General features: G+C 38.3%; 1 protein-coding gene across 1 annotated transcript; it reads right to left on the reverse strand.

The window, feature by feature from the left end:
- Nucleotides 1-929: 929 nt before the first annotated feature.
- Nucleotides 930-19514, reverse strand: LOC307260131 (NLR family CARD domain-containing protein 3-like). Its single transcript, XM_080040274.1, has 9 exons — nucleotides 19271-19514; nucleotides 17222-17284; nucleotides 14796-16701; nucleotides 14527-14697; nucleotides 13339-13512; nucleotides 7127-7300; nucleotides 6737-6898; nucleotides 3129-3175; nucleotides 930-1705 (listed from the first exon to the last, which is right to left on the reverse strand). Exons 1-9 carry the CDS (start codon nucleotides 19455-19457, stop codon nucleotides 1173-1175), a joined length of 3417 nt encoding a protein of 1138 aa, XP_079896400.1. The 5' UTR covers nucleotides 19458-19514; the 3' UTR covers nucleotides 930-1172.
- Nucleotides 19515-20963: the final 1449 nt, after the last annotated feature.

Raw genomic sequence — 20963 nt, forward strand, 5'->3', positions numbered from 1 at the left:
ACACACACACACACACACACACACACACACACACACACACACACACACACACACACACACACACACACACACACACACACACACACACACACACACAGAGGGAAGGATGGGGACTGGAACACAGTTATTTTGTGTGTGTAGCAACATGTCTGCTCCACTTTTCTCTTCACTATGTGTGTGAACGAGCTGTCAGGTAAACCTAGTGTTTCACCTTTGAACATTTATTACAGACTCCACACAACACAAACATGCTCTTACCTCTAACCACAGCGCACGTCAGGACAAGCACTGAGGGACAAATCCACTAAAGCATTTGCTGTCAGACTTTTTACACCGGGAACTTTACAGAATGTATTTATTGAATATATTACTTATTTCATCTTATCTTGTTTTATTCTTTTGTTCTTATTGCACCGTGGGTCGGAGAGAAAGAACATTTTGATTCTTCTGTCTGGAACATTTTGTAGAAATTGACAATGAAGTGACTTTGACTTGACCTCCTTCAAAATATGTACTGTATATGTGTGTGTATATATATATATATGTGTATGTGTGTGTATACACACACACACACACATATAATGTATATCAGGCTCTGTCCCAGTACCGCTGTTACAACCGACATTAAAGATGTAAAGTGATTCTGGAGAACACTTGTTGTCAAAATCAGTTTTTGTCAAAATCAGTGAATATCTCCTCATGATCCGCTACCTGTCTGTACTGTGTGCGCTTAAAAAAAAATCTTGTGGTAATGCACAGCCTCTTGGCCTAAATGGTATGTTGCAAACTATGGTGGTTCCCCTTTGTTTACATACCAGACCAGTTTACAGAGCCTAGGCTGAACACTATATATAAAAACGTGCTGTAGAAACATGGCGGACTTAGCGCCCCGCTCCTATGTAGATACAAAAAGGCTCATTCAAAGGAAATTAAAGAAACAACTTTTATTTTCATTTAATTATTAGTATCATACAGTAATTTAAACATACTTATGGACTTGTGCATATTATATCCCATTTTACACCAAGTTTGTTCTGAAAAATGCCAATACATTCTACACACTGTACCTTTAATATATGACTCGTAGAATAATTTCAATCGAATTAAAATATTTATTTGTTGCAAAAACCTGAAAGATTTCTGTAACTGTGATCCTGTTCAGACTCTCCCTCCTACAGACGACACAGAGACACTGAGGAACCAGCCCCATAGACCATAAACCCAGGGTAAAGAGGTTCAGTGAATGTGGTGTTGAAGGTGTGGAGGTGGATCAGTGAGTCAGAGGAGACTCTGTAGAAGGACAGAGAGCCAGCAGGACAGTCCACATACACTGCTACTCTGTTTGAGACAGAGGAGGAGATGGATGTTCTTCTGTTATTGTGACGGACAGAGTAACCATCACGATCAGAGCAGAACAGACTCCAGGACTGATCATTCCGTCCAAACCAACAGTCTGCACCGCGTCCTTTCCTCCTGATTCCTCTGTAACTCACTGATATAAGAACCCATGCTCCGCTCCACTCGACCTCCCAGTAACGGCGACCAGTCAGACCATTACTACACAGCAGCTGAGGATAGGAGTCAAATCTCTCTGGATGATCAGGATATGGCTGCTTCCTTCCCACACGTGTCACCTTCCTGTTGTTGTCAGACAGTTCGAGGTTTCTGTGTACTGTGTTTGTGTCCAGTGTGAGTTCATAGGCCCCTGATGGAGAGAACAAGACACAACACAGCAGCAGTTTATCATCAGACACCTGATGGGTTCAAGTGTTGTTTTATTAACAGACTGTTAATTAGATCAAACCTTCATAATGACTCACTGTTTTGAATCTATAATAATATATATATATATATATATATATTTTTTTAAATAATAATACAAAAGGATAGTATATATTTATTTATATACAGGTGAAACTCGAAAAATTTGAATATCATGCAAAAGTTCATTTATGTCAGTAATTCAACTTAAAAGGTGATAATAATATATTATATAGACTTATTACATGCAAAGTGAGATATATCAAGCCTTTATTTGTTTTAATTTTGATTATTATGGCTTACAGCTTATGAAAACCCCAAATTCAAAATCTCAGAAAATGTTAATATTACATGAAATCAATAAAGAATGGATTATAAATACAGAAATGTCGGCCCTGTATAAAGTATAATCATCCATATGTACTCAGTACTTGGTTTGGGCACCTTTTGAATGAATTCTTGCCTCAATTCCAATTAATTTTCCATAATATTCTAATAATACGAGTATCACCTGTATATTTAAAGTGTAAATATTGTACATCAAATTGTATTCATAGTTGTATGTGTATATAGATATAGATATATTGATTGTATAAATATATAGATATATGATTGTAAAAATATATAAATTATAAAATATCAAAGTATATCAAGTTGTATATATGTATGAATTGTAAATATCAAATATAGTATCACCAATTGTATAGATAGATTGTATAGAGATTATAAGGAATACAAGAAGCTAATATAATAAACATTATTTTTTGAGCTGTGGAATTAAATAAGTTCATACTCCTTCCTATATTATATCAATATATGTAATTTATTTCTTTTTTCTGAAATAATTTAAACATAATTTGTGTTTATTGTATTTTCATGCTTTTCATTTTGTTTCGTATTTTTGATATGTCTGAAATAAATTGAATCAATCAAAATCTACTTCCTTTTAATTTAAAAGGTGGAGTCAGTAACTTCTGGAGATGGCTTGATTTCATTTTTTTTCCAAAATCAGTGAATATCTCATCACGATCTGCTACCTGTCCGTACAATGTGCCTTGAAATAAATACCTGTTATTAATACACAGCCTAGGCTCTGTACGCGAGCATGTACAGAAAAGGAATGTAAACAAAGAGGCCCATCGTATAAGCAACATTTCCGTTTACAGAGCCTAGGCTGTGTATTAAAACTCAGTTTTTTTGTCAGTGCACACGCAGTACAGACAGGTAGAGGATTGTGAAGAGATATTCGCTGATCATGAGAAAAAGTGATTTTGACAACAAGCGTTCTCCAGAATCACTGACTCCACCTTTAAACTGCTTTAAATGTGCTGCCTTGTTTTCCTGAATCAAAGTGAACACACACTTACACTTCTTCAGACCAGGTTTCAGCCTCTGCCTTCCACCATGTTCCACCCTGGAGGGAGAAACAGAGTCAGAATGAACCTTCAGAAGCTTCCTCATCAGCGACATATTATTTTTCGTCTTTGGTTTTTGAAAGTAATTTGTTATCTTCTTAGTCTATTTTAGGTCTATTGTTAGGTATACAGAATGTGTTTAGAGTTAGGGGATACATTGGAAAAGATGGTTGTATATTTGTAATGCTCTCTCATTTCTAAATGTCAAATAAATGTCTACCCCTTTGAAAATCAATGGAAATATACAAACAAAAAAAATCATCTGGACTAATTATTAATCGGGTGATTTTTTTCCCATTAATTAATGATTTGGATAAAACGCTTTCTTTTAAAACACAGACCATTATTTCAAACTGACAGTGATACAAAGTTCACAAACAACAGGTCCCTGAGCTTTTAAAAGTAATATTAAATTATAAAATAATAATAATAAAAAAATATTAAATGTTTCCCTTTCCTGTCCTTTTTTTTATTCTTGCATTTCTATATGGCCCATGCTTGCCCTATGTGTTCTTTTTTGTTTTGTTTTTTTCATTCATCCTGAAAAACAAATAAAATAAAGTTTAAAAAAACCGTTGATGTGAAATAGCTTTAACCCATTAATGACTATGGCACTCTAGGATACATGTCCTTATCTCCTGAGGGTTTGCTGAAAAAATACTACGAATTGTCAACGTCTACCAAAACCTTAATATCTAAGCCTGTGTAGCACATAGAAACATGAAATAAAAAACATTTAAAAGGTAGGGGTCACAGGTTTCATTTGGACATGCTCCCTTAGCACTTACAAACCAACACATTATTCTAAGAATCGTCAAAATGAGATGGGGGGAAAAAATTAATAAATTATATAAAATATAATAATATATGTGTTAAATGAGGTTATAATCCTGCTTCCTTTAAGCATGGATAGTAGTGACTGAGTGTGCAGTGGAGAGAGAAAGACAGATAGAGGGAGGAAGATATAGCTTTATATTATAATTTAGTTCAGTTATCACTGGCACCATGTATCCGACTTCCCAGTACAACTGGAACGCAGACTGACTCCTGCTGTCGGGAGCCGATCAGCTGGTCCAAACGGCTGTATACCACGGAGATGAAAACGAAACTGAAACTTTACTATCGCCTGGCTGGGCTGACTTGAGTTGGAGCAGCAAAATATAGCCTGAATCAATAAATATTGTTACAAAATAGAAGTAATGTGTGATTTTCGTCAGTAGCCTAGAGTAGACCTAATTTCTGCGCTCTGAACGCCACTAACTGTTTTGTAATACACTATCGCCGATCAAGTGAACACAGAGGTGGAAAGAGTACAAAAATATTCTACTCAAGTAAAAGTATGATTACTTGGATGAAATTTTATTTAAGTAAAAGTACTGGTCTAAAAATCTACTGAAGTAAAAGTGAAAAAGTAGCTGATTTAAAATGTAGTTAAAGTACAAGTTACTAGTTACTTTTTAACAGCGGGAGGGGCGGGGGTCTCTTCTAGGGCATTATATATAGACAAGGGGATATAAATCTTAAACTAGTTTTGTTTAATTAATGCAACACTTTTACAAATTAAAGTGCACAAATGAACCAAATCATGTCACCACACATGTATGGATGTATACTGTGTCATATACTTTAGATAAGCAAATATGGAGCAAATAGTCTGTTAATGTGGGAATGGGAATGTAACCGGTCTATAGACTTTAAACATATCCTAATTGAAATGAAAACAAGGAAAATGCAAATAGCCTAAGTAAAACATATTTTTAATAATTAAATAAAATAAGTGTCAAAATCAAAATAAACTGTTGCAAATGTTGTTGATAGGGCACGTCTTTTGCTAGCAGGAATGTGAGGGCATATTTTATTGATATCTCATGGAGCTGGCAGGATTGCATTGTTTTGTAGGCTACAGTGTTCTTAATTGATGACTGTTGTGGTGGCAAGAGTCAAGGAGCTTTAAACTTCCTGTGTTTTTTATTCCTTTATTGCTTGGTCATAGACCACTTGGATTCGACTTAAAGTGAGTAAACTAATTGGTCGTGATGTTTTGAGGTGCAGCTGGGTCGCATATGCCTTTTTCTCTCTCTCTCACGGTCGCGCATGTCATCTGACTCGCGTGTCCGCGCGTAACATATCTTGCACATTATTTTAGTCTATTAGTTTTACCTTTCTTCTCGACCAAAGGCTGACTTTCTGCCGTCTTCTGGAAGTTTTTCAAAGCTCCCGGCAACACGCACCGTCTCCATCCTACTCTGCACTGTTAAGCTGAAAGCTAAATTATCAGGTGAGGGAGGGGCCGATCGCACGGCTGGATGAAAGGTTTGCTGCATTTAAAAGCCTTCACGTCTTCACGTGTGGTACAATGATAGTTGAACTAGGATTATTTTGTTTTAATGATAGAGGGAAGCAATGTGTTGCATTGTTGTTATCATGTAGTCACAATGTGTTCTCTCCTCCTGTCGATCATTCACTGTGTTAGTTTCCGGTATTGTGCCGTAAAAATAAAAGCCCCCCGCGACATTTCTTTTCTTTTCTCTCCTTTCCCTATCTATTTTTTTACTCAGTAACGCAGGTGATATAAAATGTAGCGAAGTACAATACTTCAAAATAAACATACTCTAGGTAAAAGTAAAAGTATAGGTTTTAAAAATCACCTAAAAAATTTAAAGTACACGAAAAAACTACTCAATTACAGCAACGCGAGTAAATGTAATTCGCTACTTTACACCCCTGGTGAACACACAGCTGGCTTATTTATTATTTTTTTAATTGAGGTGATTTTCGGCAAACCAAACAACATTTGGGTGGTCACGTGGTTTTAAAAAATCAACAAAACCCTTCTCATGTGTATTTGAACCAATGACAGTGCATTCTATGCATGAAAATAAGATAAAACAACAATGCGGCACCACGCAGCAGCCGGCAGGAGATACAATGTTGCTTCGCGCAGCATGGGTCATCAATGGGTTAACTGCAGGCCATGGACCAAGTTAAAAAAACACATATGCCATACAACATCTGCTAAATATATAAGCTTTTAAGTAAATACCACCTCTTTCAATAATTGATTTTTATCCATTCCTTGTTGCAGCCCTAGAGCGTAGTGGACGGGCTGAGGTGTTTGGTTGAGTACAAACTATTTTCCTACCAGAGACATGAAATTAAATATAGTGTAGTGACAGAATGTGTTTATTATATTATTTATATTTAGTCAATTCATTGTCTTCATGTTAAAATAATACAAATACAAAGTAAAACGTATCAGCAATAAAAATAAAAAAGCAGGATCCTCAGCAACAAATAAATAACTCAATAATATGGTTCATGTTCAAAAGGGCTTAGAAGAAGGTAAACACTTATCTTGTCCATACCCGTCTAAAATTGTATTAATGATTAAATTATGAATTAAATTATAGGAAATAAAAGTTGAATTTACAGCGATCAGTGTCCATGAGATTGAATTGCTGTTGTCAGTCAGCTAAACTGATACAGACTGTGAGCCAACAGTCCTCAGCCTGTCAGTGTAACAGAGAAACAGTGTGTGAGCTCTTGGTGTCTCTTCATACCTGAGAGTCTCCAGTCTCAAGAGGGGATCCTCCAGCAGCTTCACCCCTGAGTCTCCTGGATGGTTGTAGCTCAGGTCCAGCTCTCTCAGATGGGAGGGGTTGGAGCTCAGAGCTGAGGCCAGAGAAGCACAGCCTTCCACTGTGATCAGACAACCTGACAGACTACACACACACACACACACACACATCACAACATGTGATTGTTTCTTTGTTTTTGTTTAGGTACATTTCGGTCCAGATAGAATACTTTAGAGCCATGCTTATAATTAATGTTACAATTAATGTTACACATAATCCGAGGTATTTAGTCATTCAACAATAAAAAAAAAAAAAAAACTGATGTAAATCAGACGTTTAATGGTCATCAGTTGAACTGGTTGATAATCTGACCTGAGCGATTCCAGTTTACAGTGTGGACTCTGCAGCCAAGCAGACAGATGCTTCACTCCTGAATCCTGCAGGTCGTTGTTACTCAGGTCCAGCTCTCTCAGATGGGAGGGGTTGGAGCTCAGATCTAAGGCCAGAGAAGCACAGCCTTCCTCTGTGATCAGACAACCTGACAGCCTAAAGAAAGAAAGAAAGAAAGAAAGAAAGAAAGAAAGAAAGAAAGAAAGACACACACACACACACCATATGTGAACATGTGATGGTGAATTTTAATTTGTTTCTTTGTGTTTTAATTTGGTCCATATACAATACTTAAGAGCCATGTTTATTATATATACTAAACATAATATGTGACATTTAATAATCCAACAATTGAAGAGGAGAGAAATATATGAAGATAACAGCTTGTGAAAATTAATTATTTGAGTCTCGTAACAACTGCCAATGTTTAATTATAGATCTTTTGAATGATCATTGTAGCAGACACAATCCTATATGGGTTAACTTGTTATCAACAGGACATATTTTAAATGGTCATCAGTTGAACTGGTGCATGAAGCCTGACCTGAGAGATTTCAGTTTACAGTGTGGACTCTGCAGCCAAGCAGACAGATGCTTCACTCCTGAATCCTGCAGGTGGTTGTTACTCAGGTCCAGCTCTCTCAGATGGGAGGGGTTGGAGCTCAGATCTGAGGCCAGAGAAGCACAGCCTTCCTTTGTGATCAAACAACCTGACAGCCTACACACACACACACACACACACACACACACACACACACACACACACACACACACACACACAACATGTGATGGTGAGTTTTATTAGTTTATTTGTATTTTGTTGTACGTTATGGTCCAGATAGAATACCACGTCAAGAGCCACGTCTATAATAAATACTGATCTGTGGTATTTAATAAAATCAACAAAAAAGGAGAAAAATTTCTGAAAACATTTGGAAACTAATTATGAGTCTAGAAACAACTGTTGAAGTTTAATTAAAGATATTTTGAATAATCATTGTACCAGACACAATCCTACACAGGTTAACTTGTTATAAACTGATATAAATCAGATGTTAAATGGTCATCAGTTGAACTGTTTGGTAATCTGACCTGAGAGATTCCAGTTTACAGTGTGGACTCTTCAGTGCAGCAGACAGATGCTTCACTCCTGAATCCTGCAGGTGGTTGTTACTCAGGTCCAGCTCTCTCAGAAGGGAGGGGTTGGAGCTCAGAGTTGAGGCCAGAGAAGCACAGTCTTCCCCTGTGATCAAACAACCTGACAGCCTACACACACACACACGCACACACACACACACACACACACACACACACACACACACACACACACACACACACACACACACACACACACACACACACACACACACACACACACACACACACACACACACACACACACACACACACACACACACACACACACACACACACACACACAGAGAGTGAACATGTGATGGTGAGTTTTATTTGTATGTTGTTGTACGTTATGGTCCAGATAGAATACCACGTCAAGAGCCACGTCTATAATAAATACTGATCTGTGGTATTTAATAAAATCAACAAAAAAGGAGAGAAATTTCTGAAAACATTTGGAAACTAATTATGAGTCTAGAAACAACTGTTGAAGTTTAATTAAAGATATTTTGAATAATCATTGTACCAGACACAATCCTACACAGGTTAACTTGTTATAAACTGATATAAATCAGATGTTAAATGGTCATCAGTTGAACTGTTTGGTAATCTGACCTGAGAGATTCCAGTTTACAGTGTGGACTCTGCAGCCAAGCAGACATATGCTTCACTCCTGAATCCTGCAGGTCGTTGTTACTCAGGTCCAGCTCTCTCAGATGGGAGGGGTTGGAGCTGAGAACTGAGGCCAGAGAAGCACAGTCTCCCCCTGTGATCAAACAACCTGACAGCCTACACACACACACACACACACACACACACACACACACACACACACACACACACACACACACACACACACACACACACACACACACACACACACACACACACACACGCACACACACACACACACACACACACCATATGTGAACATGTGATGGTGAATTTTAATTTGTTTATTTTTTGTTGGCCAGATACAATACTTTAGAGCCATTTCTATTAAATATATATTAAACATAACTTGTAGTATTTAATAATTCAACAAAACAAATGAAAAGCAGAGTAAAATAAATTATTTGAGTCTAGAATACTGCTTATGTTAAATTATAGTTCTGTTGAATAATCATTTTAGCAGATACAATCCTAAACAGGTTAACTTGTTATAAACTGTAAATCAGATGTTAAATGGTCATCAGTTGAACTGTTTGGTAATCTGACCTGAGAGTTTCCAGTTTACAGTGTGGACTCAGCAGCCAAGCAGACAGATGCTTCACTCCTGAATCCTGCAGGTGGTTGCTACTCAGGTCCAGCTCTCTCAGATGGGAGGAGGAGCTGAGAACTGAGGACAGAGCTTCACAGCTTCTCTCTGAGAGGTTACAGCCACTCAGCCTAGGGAGACAACAGTAAGAGGAAAGTTATCAATTTTCAACTTTATCTTCCTGCAAAAAGATCTACACCTATGTAAAAACTTATATCAATCAGACAAATAAATATAATTTGATAAATCATTGCAGCAGACAAAGTCCTTCACAGGTTAAAATATAAAACTAAAACTATACACTCATTTAAATTGTTACTCAGGTCCAGCTCTCTCAGTGACTACACACACACACACACACACACACACACACACACACACACACACACACACACACACACACACACACACACACACACGTGTGAACATGTGATGGTGAATTTGAATTTTTTGGTCCAGATACAATACTTTAGAGCCAAATGTATCATATATCAGTGATTCTTGAGAACCGGGACAAAAGGCTGGGACAAAATGTAACTGCAGTTATCTTTAAAAATAAAAATATTTAAAATTGTAGATGTTATTAGGGATTAAGAATAGAATGTCTGCAGCATAATTATCCCCTTAAATTTAATTTTATTATTATTATGTCAAATTTATGACACTTGTTATCTTCTCATGACGTCAAAAACAGTGTGTCCTCAGAGAAGGTTTCACTCTTTCATATGCAATAAAACCTATTAAAAATGTACTTTAATGATTAAAAATAGCTTTTTTCATCAATGGCAACACTAAATAATCTCTCATATCAATACATTTTTTTTTTCTACAACACATTCATGTTTTATAAGGTTTCGAAGTGGGGGGACACTTTTTGTCACCACCATCAGACATTTCATTAAAATGTAATAAAATCACGCAATATGAGGGGCAGCATTCCAAATCTTGAAAGTCATGCGTCACAACCATGATATGTCAACACCGACTTACAATTTCTGAAGAAGTTATTTGAAATGTTTCGATAATTTTATATTCCTGAAGTAGTTCATACTAGCACCAATCATCAACAGAAAAAACAAATGGCTAACTTAATTCAATTTTTTTTTTAAGAAACGTTAAATATGTCAACACCGTCAGATGTCAACTCCGTCAGATTTCCTGAGGTGGTGACAGGCGAATGACGGAGTTGACATTCAATGTGAAGGCATCATATTTGGGTGGTTTTCAAGTTATTATAATTATATTAAATATAGAAATAGGGTTTAGTTTTTCTAATACTGTACCTATGGAAACTCTCACAATCTTCTTTTGTCATGGATGATTCTTAAAAATGTACAGGATGATATACAAAATGAGGCAATTTGGTCTGAGTCTTTTAGAGGAAGTCTGATTGAAAGACTGTAATCTGAATCTTTGAATTAACGCTTAACCAATAATATGCTGTTATAAAATCACTGTTATTGATTATTCTACGTATTTGATGGTTATCTGGGTTTTTGTCACCACCGGCAGATATGTCAAATTCATAAGATATACTTGTCAACGCCGTCAGATATGCGTCAACTCCGTCAGATTTATATTAGTATAATAACAACACATAATGATATTTCATAGTTGTTGAGGAATGGTTGGTCATATGTGAAAATCTAACCAGTCACCTAACATGAGAATGTGTTTTGAAATTTGAAACACATCTTGATTGCTGTTAATTTTAAAGTAAACATTCTATTACACAGTTCAACTGAAGAACATAGAGGAAAATCGATATAAAATATCTATAGCCATATACATTTTGAAAATATTTTTTGTGGCCTCTGTCAGTCTTGGTGAATACTTGTGATCACAATTCTTCTCATGGGTCTAGCATAAATTGAGGGAAAATTAATTTGTGATTTTGGTGTCTGACGGTGTTGACACAAAATAAGGAATGGCAAGGTAAAAAGCCCATTTTGATAAAAAGGATAAAAGCTGGGAGGTTGTATCAAAGTGTAGCTCAGTAGCTTAGCATATGTTGGAAACATAGGGGAGAACGGGGCAAGTAGACACACTTTTTACTCTACTGAGAATTGCTCATCACCTAAACATATTTCGATAGTCATTCCTACATTACATTGAAGCTTAAAGGTCACATATTATGCTAAATGCACTTTTTAAATGTGTTCTAACATATCCATGGGTCCACGGTGTGCCTAGAGACTGCCAAAATATTTAAAAAAATAACACTCTCCTTTTCTCACTCTCCCCCTTTCTGAAACCACCACCCCTCCCCCACCCAATATACTCTAGTCAGAATTCTCCCCTTTTCTGACCTCACAAACTGGAAAGCCAGAAGCTTCCACTGTGCAGCCCACACCCCTATTTCTTATTGGTCCACGGCCCTGACAGACAGAGGGCGAGGCGTATCTGGCTTCGCTTCCGGACAGGGGGCGGGGGGAGCTCAAAGATTGTATATTTACGAGGGGAGCTGCAGCTCTTTTTTAAAAAATAGGCCATTGTGAGATTAGCTGAACATCAGCATAGTACAATAAATTATCTGAAAGTTTTTTTCAGCAAACAATTAAAGAAAAACGTATTAGGGACCACTAAGACCATATACTATGGTGTATAATACAACCGAAAAGTGTATAATATGGGAGCTTTAAAGTGTTGGCTTGAAATGTGTACCCCTCACTTTTTCTATCTTATTGTAATAAAGAAGAAATTAATCATCAAAGACACCCTAACACATTGTGACAATCAACCCCATCAAGGGGTCGGTTGTCATACACTATGGGGTTGTTTGTCACAATGTTATCTTAATGGGAATAATCTTGAAAAGAAGGAAAGAAAGTAGAACTAAATTTGAAAATGCAATTGCATTGTCAAGTTGACAAATAGGCCTATATAACTTACTGTAGCCTTGGCAGCTTGTCTAGTTTGGGATGCACTGGGTTGTTTTGATTTTGTTGCCCTTTTTTCCTTTGCATGCTAGCTGCCTTTTCCTGCTCTATTCTTTTCTTCTCTGGGGTGTCAGTGAGGATACAGCTTGACAATTTATTTCGTTATTGGGTTCCTTTTCTGGCTGTAGCCTTTGGATAACTTGTGACAACCAACCCCCCCAAAAATGTGACGACCAACCCCAACTTTAATTTTTTGCTAGCATCAATGCCAACAACCATCTGACAACTAATTAGCTTGCTAACCGCAATCTAAACTATAGTTTACCCTTCACACTTTTTATGAGTAACAAGTGTTTTGTTATAAACCCATTCTGTAAAAGCCTAGAAGAAAAATACTGAGGAGCTAAATATTTTCAATTTGACATGAAAAACACAAACAGTCCTCTCACCTCAAATTCAGCAGTCTAACTCCAAGGAAGACTATGTAGGTGACCTCTGATCCCAATTCTGGATATTTACATACCAAAATTTCACAGACAGCGCCTTCTGGTTCTGAGATATATCGATTGTGACAACCAACCCGTGTGACAAATTACCCCGTTCTCCCCTACATGTAATTTAATTTGCCTAAACATAGGGTTTGTATTTTTTCAACATTGCACCCTGTTTTGTCCCACTTCTCAAGAATCACTGATATATTAAACATAATCTGTGGTATTTAATAATTCAACAATACAAATTAAAGTGAGAGAAATATATGAAAAAAACAGCAATGAAAATTAATTATTTGAGTCTAGAAACTGCCAATGTTCAATTATGGATCTTTTGAATAATCATTGTAGCAGACACAATCCTAAACGGGTTAACTTGTTATAAACTGTAAATCAGATGTCATCAATTGAACTATTTGGTAATCTGACCTGAGAGTTTCCAGTTTACAGTGTGGACTCTGCAGCACAGCAGACAGATGCTTCACTCCTGAATCCTGCAGGTCGTTGTTACTCAGGTCCAGCTCTCTCAGATGGAAGGGGTTGGAGCTCAGATCTGAGGCCAGAGAAGCACAGCCTTTCTCTGTGATCAAACAACCTGACAGCCTACACACACACACACACACACACACACACACACACACACACACACACACACACACACACACACACACACACACACACACACACACACACACACACACACACACACACACACACACACACACACACACACACACACACACACACACACACACACACACACACACACACAGAATGTCTGGGGTTTTTAAATCAGTCATGAAAGGAATCTTGTTGACTGACACTAAAAACCATAAAGTAAATGTTTTGAATTGAATGCTGCTTCAGTACAATCGATACATTTCTACTTCCTAGGTGGAGCTAAGTCTGGGGGGGGGGCAGTGCAGATAAACACACCACCACACAATCTAGTGGGGAAGAAGGCAGAAGTGATCGTGTAGAAGGATTATTTTAGTGTGAATATACTTTGCGTGTTACCTTTGATATTTAGTGGATATTGGATGATATTATGGGTGAAATATACAGTCAATGGGGATCAAGTGGCTTGTGAGTTTTTATTGGATTTTTAAATGAGACAGTTCTGATGGAGCTGAGGATTCATCAAAGTGTAAAAGCCTGCAGTTAGTTTACAAAATTCTTAGTATTGAATAATTCTATCATCATAAATCAAAACTAAATTATTTTGAGGAACATGGAACCAAAACCATGCGTAAGGCTAGAATATATTCGTAAACCAAACTGTGGGCCCTGCAGTAACTTTACAAGAAGCTTTCTTACTTCAAATAGTGTTCCATGGATCAAATTTTCCTGTGATGAAAGTTTGTTCAGTTGTGAGAATACCATAAAAGATGTTCACTTCTCTGACACACCCAAAGTTATATAATGCACCTTTAAGTGTCAGTAACAATTCATGACTATATTTATCAAGTATATTAGAGGTATATTCATATACTTATATGATCATTAATGTCACAGTATGATCCAAATGTATACTTATCTTTCATATAGACTTGTTACCAAAAAAAAGATTAACATAGAAGCTAAATGTTACAGATAAACATCACAGTGAAATCTTACTTAAGAGTCTCCAGTTTACAGTGTGGACTCTGCAGCCCTACAGCTAGCCGCTTCACTCCTGAATCCTTCAGGTCGTTGTTACTCAGGTCCAGCTCTCTCAGACTAGAGGAGGAGCTGAGAACTGAGGCCAGAGCTTCACAGCTTCTCTCTGAGAGGTTACAGCCACTCAGCCTGGAGAGACAACAGTGAGAAAAAGAGTAATACATTTAAATTTTTTCAGTTAAAAGATGGCAGAGTATTTATTAGTGAATAAATCCTACTGTACGTACAGAGCTTTGTTGGACACTTTGACCACTGGCATCAGCCTCAGAAGAGCCTCCTCTGAAGCAGAGTATTTCTTCAGGTCAAACACGTCCAGATCTTTTTCTGATGACAGTAAAATGAAGACCAGAGCTGACCACTGAGCAGGAGACAGTTTATCTGTGGAGAGACTTCCTGAACTCAGGGACTGTTGGATCTCCTCCACTAGAGAACTATCATTCAGTTCATTCAGACAGTGGAACAGATTGATGCTTTTCTCTGCAGAGGGAGTCTCCTCAATCTTCTTCTTGATGTACTGAACTGTTTCCTGATTGGTCTGTGAGCTTCTTACTCTCTGTGTCAGCAGACCTCTTAGGAGATTCTGATTGGTTGGTAGTGACAGACCAAGGAGGAAGCGGAGGAACAAGTCCAGGTGTCCATTTGGACTCAGTAAGGCCTTGTTCACAGCACTCTGGTAGATGTTTGCAGATTCATGGGAGGTTGCAGTTGAATCTTTGGTTGGCCGAGCCTGGTGGAGATGTTTCAGTTTAGTTTTTTTTCTGAAGACTTTTGAGAGCCAGGATGTTTTTCTTTCTTGGTAAAGTTGTGTCTCTGTAGATTCCTGGGACGTTGTTTGTTCTTCTGCCATCAGATTGACTCCAGTGTTGAAGAATGTCAGATGGACATGAAGAGCAGCCAGAAACTCCTGAACGCTCAGATGGATGAAGCAGAACACCTTGTCCTGGTACAGTTCACTCTCCTCTTTAAAGATCTGTGTGAACACTCCTGAGACCACTGAGGCTGTTCTGATATCGATGCCACACTCTGTCAGGTCTGATTCATAGAAGATCAGGTTTCCTTTCTGCAGCTGCTCAAAAGCCAGTTTTCCCAGAGACTCGATCATCTTCCTACTCTCTGGACTCCAGTGTGGATCTGTCTCAGCTCCTCCATCATACTTAACGTTCTTCAGTTTGGCCTGAACCACAAGGAAGTGGATGTACATCGCAGTCAGGGTCTTGGGCAGCTCTCCTCCCTCTCCGGACTTCAACACTTTCTTCAGAACTGTAGCAGTGATCCAGCAGAAGACTGGGATGTGGCACATGATGTGTAGGCTTCGTGATGTCTTGATGTGGGAGATGATTGTGTTGGCCTTTTCCTCCTCTTTGAGCTTGTTCCTGAAGTATTCCTCCTTCTGGGGGTCAGTGAACCCTCTGACCTCTGTCACCATGCCAACACAGTCAGGAGGGATCTGATTGGCTGCTGCAGGTCGTGTGGTTATCCAGAGGCGAGCAGAGGGAAGCAGTTTCCCCCTGATGAGGTTTGTCAGCAGCACATCCACTGAGGTGGACTCTGTCACATCAGTCAGGATCTCAGTGTTTTTTAAGTCCAGAGGAAGTCGACACTCATCCAGACCATCAAAGATGAACAGAACCTGTAACCCTTTAAAGCTGCAGATTCCTGCTGCTTTGGTTTCACTGAAGAAGTGATGAACAAGTTCCACCAAGCTGAACTTTTTCTCTTTCAGCACATTCAGCTCTCTGAAAGTGAATGGAAATATGAACTGTATGTCCTGGTTGGTTTTATCTTCAGCCCAGTCCAGAGTGAACTTCTGTGTTAAGACTGTTTTCCCGATGCCAGCCACTCCCTTTGTCAACACTGTTCTACTTGGTTCATCTCTTCCAGGTGAGGCTTTAAAGATGTCTTCTTGTCTGATGGTTGTTTCTGGTCTGTCTGTTTTCCAGGATGCTGTTTCAATCTGTCTGACCTCATGTTCATCATTGACCTCTCCAGTCCCTCCCTCTGTGATGTAGAGCTCTGTGTAGATGTCTTTCAGAGGGGTTGATTTTCCGGCTTTAGCGATCCCTTCAAACACACACTGGAACTTCTTCCTCAGTTTTGACTTGAGTTTACGCTGACACTTTGCAACTCTGGCTCCTGAAAGAACAAAGAACAAATGTGATCAGTAACTGAAAGCTACAATAAAACTGATTAATCCACATTTAAACTTTATTTTCATCTTCCATTAAATCTCTTCAGAACATCAGTTGTGAACAGTATAAACACAGGACATTCTTTTCCAGCCCACACTACGGAATAGGTGAGCAGATATTCGCTGATTTTGACTAAAAGAGTTTTGGATAACAATGACGAGTATTCCTTTAATTAGTTGATGAGTAAAGTCAGGGTGGAATAACCATGACATTAGGCTGAACAGATTAAAAAGAAAATTAAATCAATTTGTCATCAGATTAATTTCAGGATTGTATTAAAAAAAACACATATCTTTTGTGAACACAAAAAAAGTTTTCTTGTGAAGCGTAATATGTTTGGAATACACTCTCTTTTGTTAAAACTCGATATCTAGAGATACTTGACTTGTGGTCTTGAGCAGTATTTAAATCTCCATGTTAGCAGCAGTTTCAAAGCTTCTTATTCAAAGGAAATACATTTTTACCTGCAATCGGAGAGGAGGACGCTCCGATGTTTGCTGAAGTCTCTTGAACATCGTTGACGTCAACTGACACCATGAGAGAGGAAATGTTTTTTAATTTATGTGTTTCGTTACACATGTATTATAATGATAATAATACCATCCACATTCCTCACAGTCTCTCAAACTAAGAGCAGCAACATCACACCTCTGTTCTCTCAATCAGCAATGACTGATAACCTAAACTTTTTCTCATAATCACAAGATCAGGCCTCTAGTTATTTGGTGAATGCACTGGGCCTCTGTAGTGAGGCCATGTTCCTCCACCAGTATTATTTTGCCAACTCTTTATGCCTGAAGGTAGTAGTAGTAGTAGAAGATTTTATTTGACATGGACATGACAATGTCATTGTACGAACCAGATGCATTGTTTTCAGTGTATTAGCATAAATGCTAGTTTTCAACACCTGTCCACAGGAGGCTTTTTAAAAACAACAAAAAAACTAAACAAGACAGAAACAAGATCAAATACTGATAAAAAAAAATTATAATTAAAAGAATAAAAATGCAGTATACAATAGAGTACAGAGCAGCAATGTAATGAGTCAAATATATATATATATATACATAGAGTAAAATAAAGGCAGCATGATCAGACAATAAACCAGTTGTAACTTATTTGTGTGAGCACTGTTGATTTGATTTGAGCCGTTTAACTTCTCTGTTAAAAGTGTTGCTGTTAGTCTCTAGTTTTAGACTAGTGGGCAAGAGGTTCCATAGTTTTGCCCCTTTTACAGAGAAAACAGACTGGGCGAAAGATGTCTTGTACATGGCAACAAGACAATCACCATTGATGGAGGCTCGTGTATTTGCCCGACGAGAGCTCGGACGTCTGATGGCCAATTCAGACAACAGTGGTGACACATGGTTATTTACACACTTTAAAAACAATTTAAGATTACTAAAATTAATAACGTTTTCGAAGGTGAAAAGGTTGTGTTTTTTTAGAATGCCACAGTGATGCCATCTCATGGGTTTCCGGTCCATGACTTTTATTGTCTGTTTGTATATTGAAAAGATAGGTTTTAATGCGGTAGAAAAAGCTTGTGACCATGATGTGATACAGTATGACGAATAAGAAGAAATCATAGCGTGCATAAATAATTTGGCCGTTTGAAATGACAAGTCCCTTCTTATGAAACGGAAACAATTTAGATTTAGTTTGACCTTCTTTGCAACAAAAAATCCTATTTTTGCATAGGGAACCATTGGTTTAGGCGCGTTGATGTATTAGCCGTGGTAAAGCGGTGCGCTGGTCGCAGTAGCCGCCTTACCAACGCGCGTAACGCACCAACGCGCAAGTTTAAAAAATGTAATTTTCCGCTCCAACGCGTGACGCTTAGCCGCGATAGCCAATCAGCTTGGAGAAGGACCCGACGTCACGGACATCGACACGGTGGAAGGACAGTGTACACAGAGGCTGAGAAACACCGAGGAGGAAAAGTATTTGCGGGCGGCTGTTGCTGTATGAAGCCGCTCGGGGTTAGAAGACATGGGTAAAGTAAACCAGGAGAATGGACTTCCTGCAATGTTTTGATAGGGGATGAAATACTTATTTCCCTCAATGAAATGGAAAAAATTATATATTTTATTTAGCGTGATTTCCTGGATTTTCTTTTTTTTATTCTGTCTATCACTGTTAAAATAAACCTACCATTAAAGTCATAGACCGCTCATTTCATTGTAAGTGGGCAAACTTACAAAATCAGTGGGGGCGTGAATATGCAATGCTGTTTTAAGGCTATTTGTTCCATTCAGTTGCTGTTTATTTGTCTTTCGGCACGATTGTTGGCCGTGTTGTTGTTTTTTTGTGCAGACATGATCGCTCTTGTGTCGGGTCGGGTCTGATCGCAGCCATGGTTGATTAGGGGAATAAATATATGTGGAGGGAGACTAGCTGCGTAGGCGCGTTGAATCATTTTTGACACAAAATGATCAAGCGGCAGATTAGGTGCGTTGGGCGCGTTTTGTTGTGGCCGCACCTTAAAAATACAAATAAAGAGTATGACTAACCTTCTGGTCCTGCGATGGTGTCTGGCAGTTTCTTCACCAGATCATTCTGCTTCATCTCCTCTAAAACCTTCTTGGTCACGACCAGAGCTCCAGGAAGTGTGTAGGCGTCCACCATCAGATCGACTATGATGCATGTCGTTTTAGCCTTCTCTAGTTTGGACTTTTTGATGGGTTGGTGGCCTTTCATGATGCCAGGCTCCCTCAGATACCATTTGAAGAGATTCAACTCATCGTTTAGTAAATCGTCCAGAGTGTCCAAAAGGTCCTTTGATGTCATCGTGGCTTCCTGCTAAAATCAGACAGTATTGTCAACCTGAAGGAAAACTAACACAAATGCATCAAAGCACCAACAGGAGTTATGATTGGCCGACACAGGAGCTTTGTTAATTTGATTTGTGTGTTAAAACTCCTACTGCTGCTCTGAGAGCTGTACTTAACCCAACTGTAATAAGGTGGCGCACAGCCTCAACTTTTTTCAATTAACGTGAGGGATCTTTGAGGGGGGCTTTACATGGTAAGGATAACGACATGGACGCAAAGGTATTTTTATGTTTGGGACATATCATTAACATGATAACAGCAAACGCAGTCTTGAAAACTTTTGATCAACAGTGCGTAGAAAAGGTTCTAAATTCACTCTTACAAATAAGGCTGCATTTCTCGGCCGCATACGAGGAGCCTTGCAAGGAGCCTTGCAAACGGGACAGCCTTTGCGCGCCGCTATGACGCAATCGGTCTTCAAATGCAGCCTACGTAGGGTGCAACCCCTGAATCAAGACACAGCCACTCTTTAATGCTTTGCTTTTTGCTTGTAATATCGCTATTCTAACACTAGATTCTGCTCGTAAGCAAAATTTACACACAATCCTAAGTATAAGTACATTTTGGTAAATTCCATACTTTGCGTGGCAATGTTCATACGCACACCTGCTGAACTGACTTCAGGTCGACTTAATGACACTTTCCTCCTTCATGTGTGGAGGAAACACTGGGAGAGAAGACGCTGCTCATTTCATCCTGCTTAGTCCTGGTGTGTGACACCCTCATAACTTCTCAGTCAAAGTCTAAAAACAAACAACAGTCACGTGAAAACCAGTTCAACAAGTGCCAAGTGCTTACAGTCTGTCCCCGCCTTCTCTGCTTTACCTGTCTGAGGCTAATGTGGATCTCTGCAAAAAAAAATTCTGCTGTATTGTATTCATCTAGAGATGGGAACAAAACATGAAGAATTGTTAAGAAAATATAACTATTACAAATGCGAAAAACAGTTTCCACACCTGAACCTACAGAATTCAAATTACCTTTAAATTAATGCAACTCAACAATGCAAAAAAGTTTCCAATACCATAAAAAAAACACAGAAAAGTATTTTAACCAATAAGAACCATATACAATATCAACAAGATAAAAAAAATAAAATCATGAACTAAACTAATTTCAACTTTTAAATGTTGTAATTCTCCTGTCTGTCCACTAGATGGTGCTAACTGACCAGCTAATGATATAAAGCTCAGATCAGCTCTGACAGATGTGTTGCAGCAGCAGAGTGGATCCCATTGGTTCACTACTGTATTAACCACATGTTGCTTTAGTTAGTTAGTTAGTTAGTTAAATCTTTATTGTCCACGGTGTGGAGATTCGTCTTTGGTCTCATACAAAAAAACAACAAGCAGGACAACACAACAACAACAAC

Source organism: Ammodytes marinus (assembly GCF_949987685.1).
Source record: "Ammodytes marinus genome assembly, chromosome: 2".
In the NCBI taxonomy this organism is placed as follows: domain Eukaryota; kingdom Metazoa; phylum Chordata; class Actinopteri; order Uranoscopiformes; family Ammodytidae; genus Ammodytes; species Ammodytes marinus.

Coding starts and splice junctions, on each gene's coding strand:
- LOC307260131 (XM_080040274.1), bottom strand. CDS start 19,457: ATGAAAGGCCACCAACCCATCAAAAAGTCCAAACTAGAGAAGGCTAAA. Junction 17,285..19,270: donor CACCATCGCAGGACCAGAAG/GTTAGTCATACT, acceptor TCATGGTGTCAG/TTGACGTCAACGATGTTCAA. Junction 3,176..6,736: donor TTGAGACTGGAGACTCTCAG/GTATGAAGAGAC, acceptor TTCTCCCTCCAG/GGTGGAACATGGTGGAAGGC.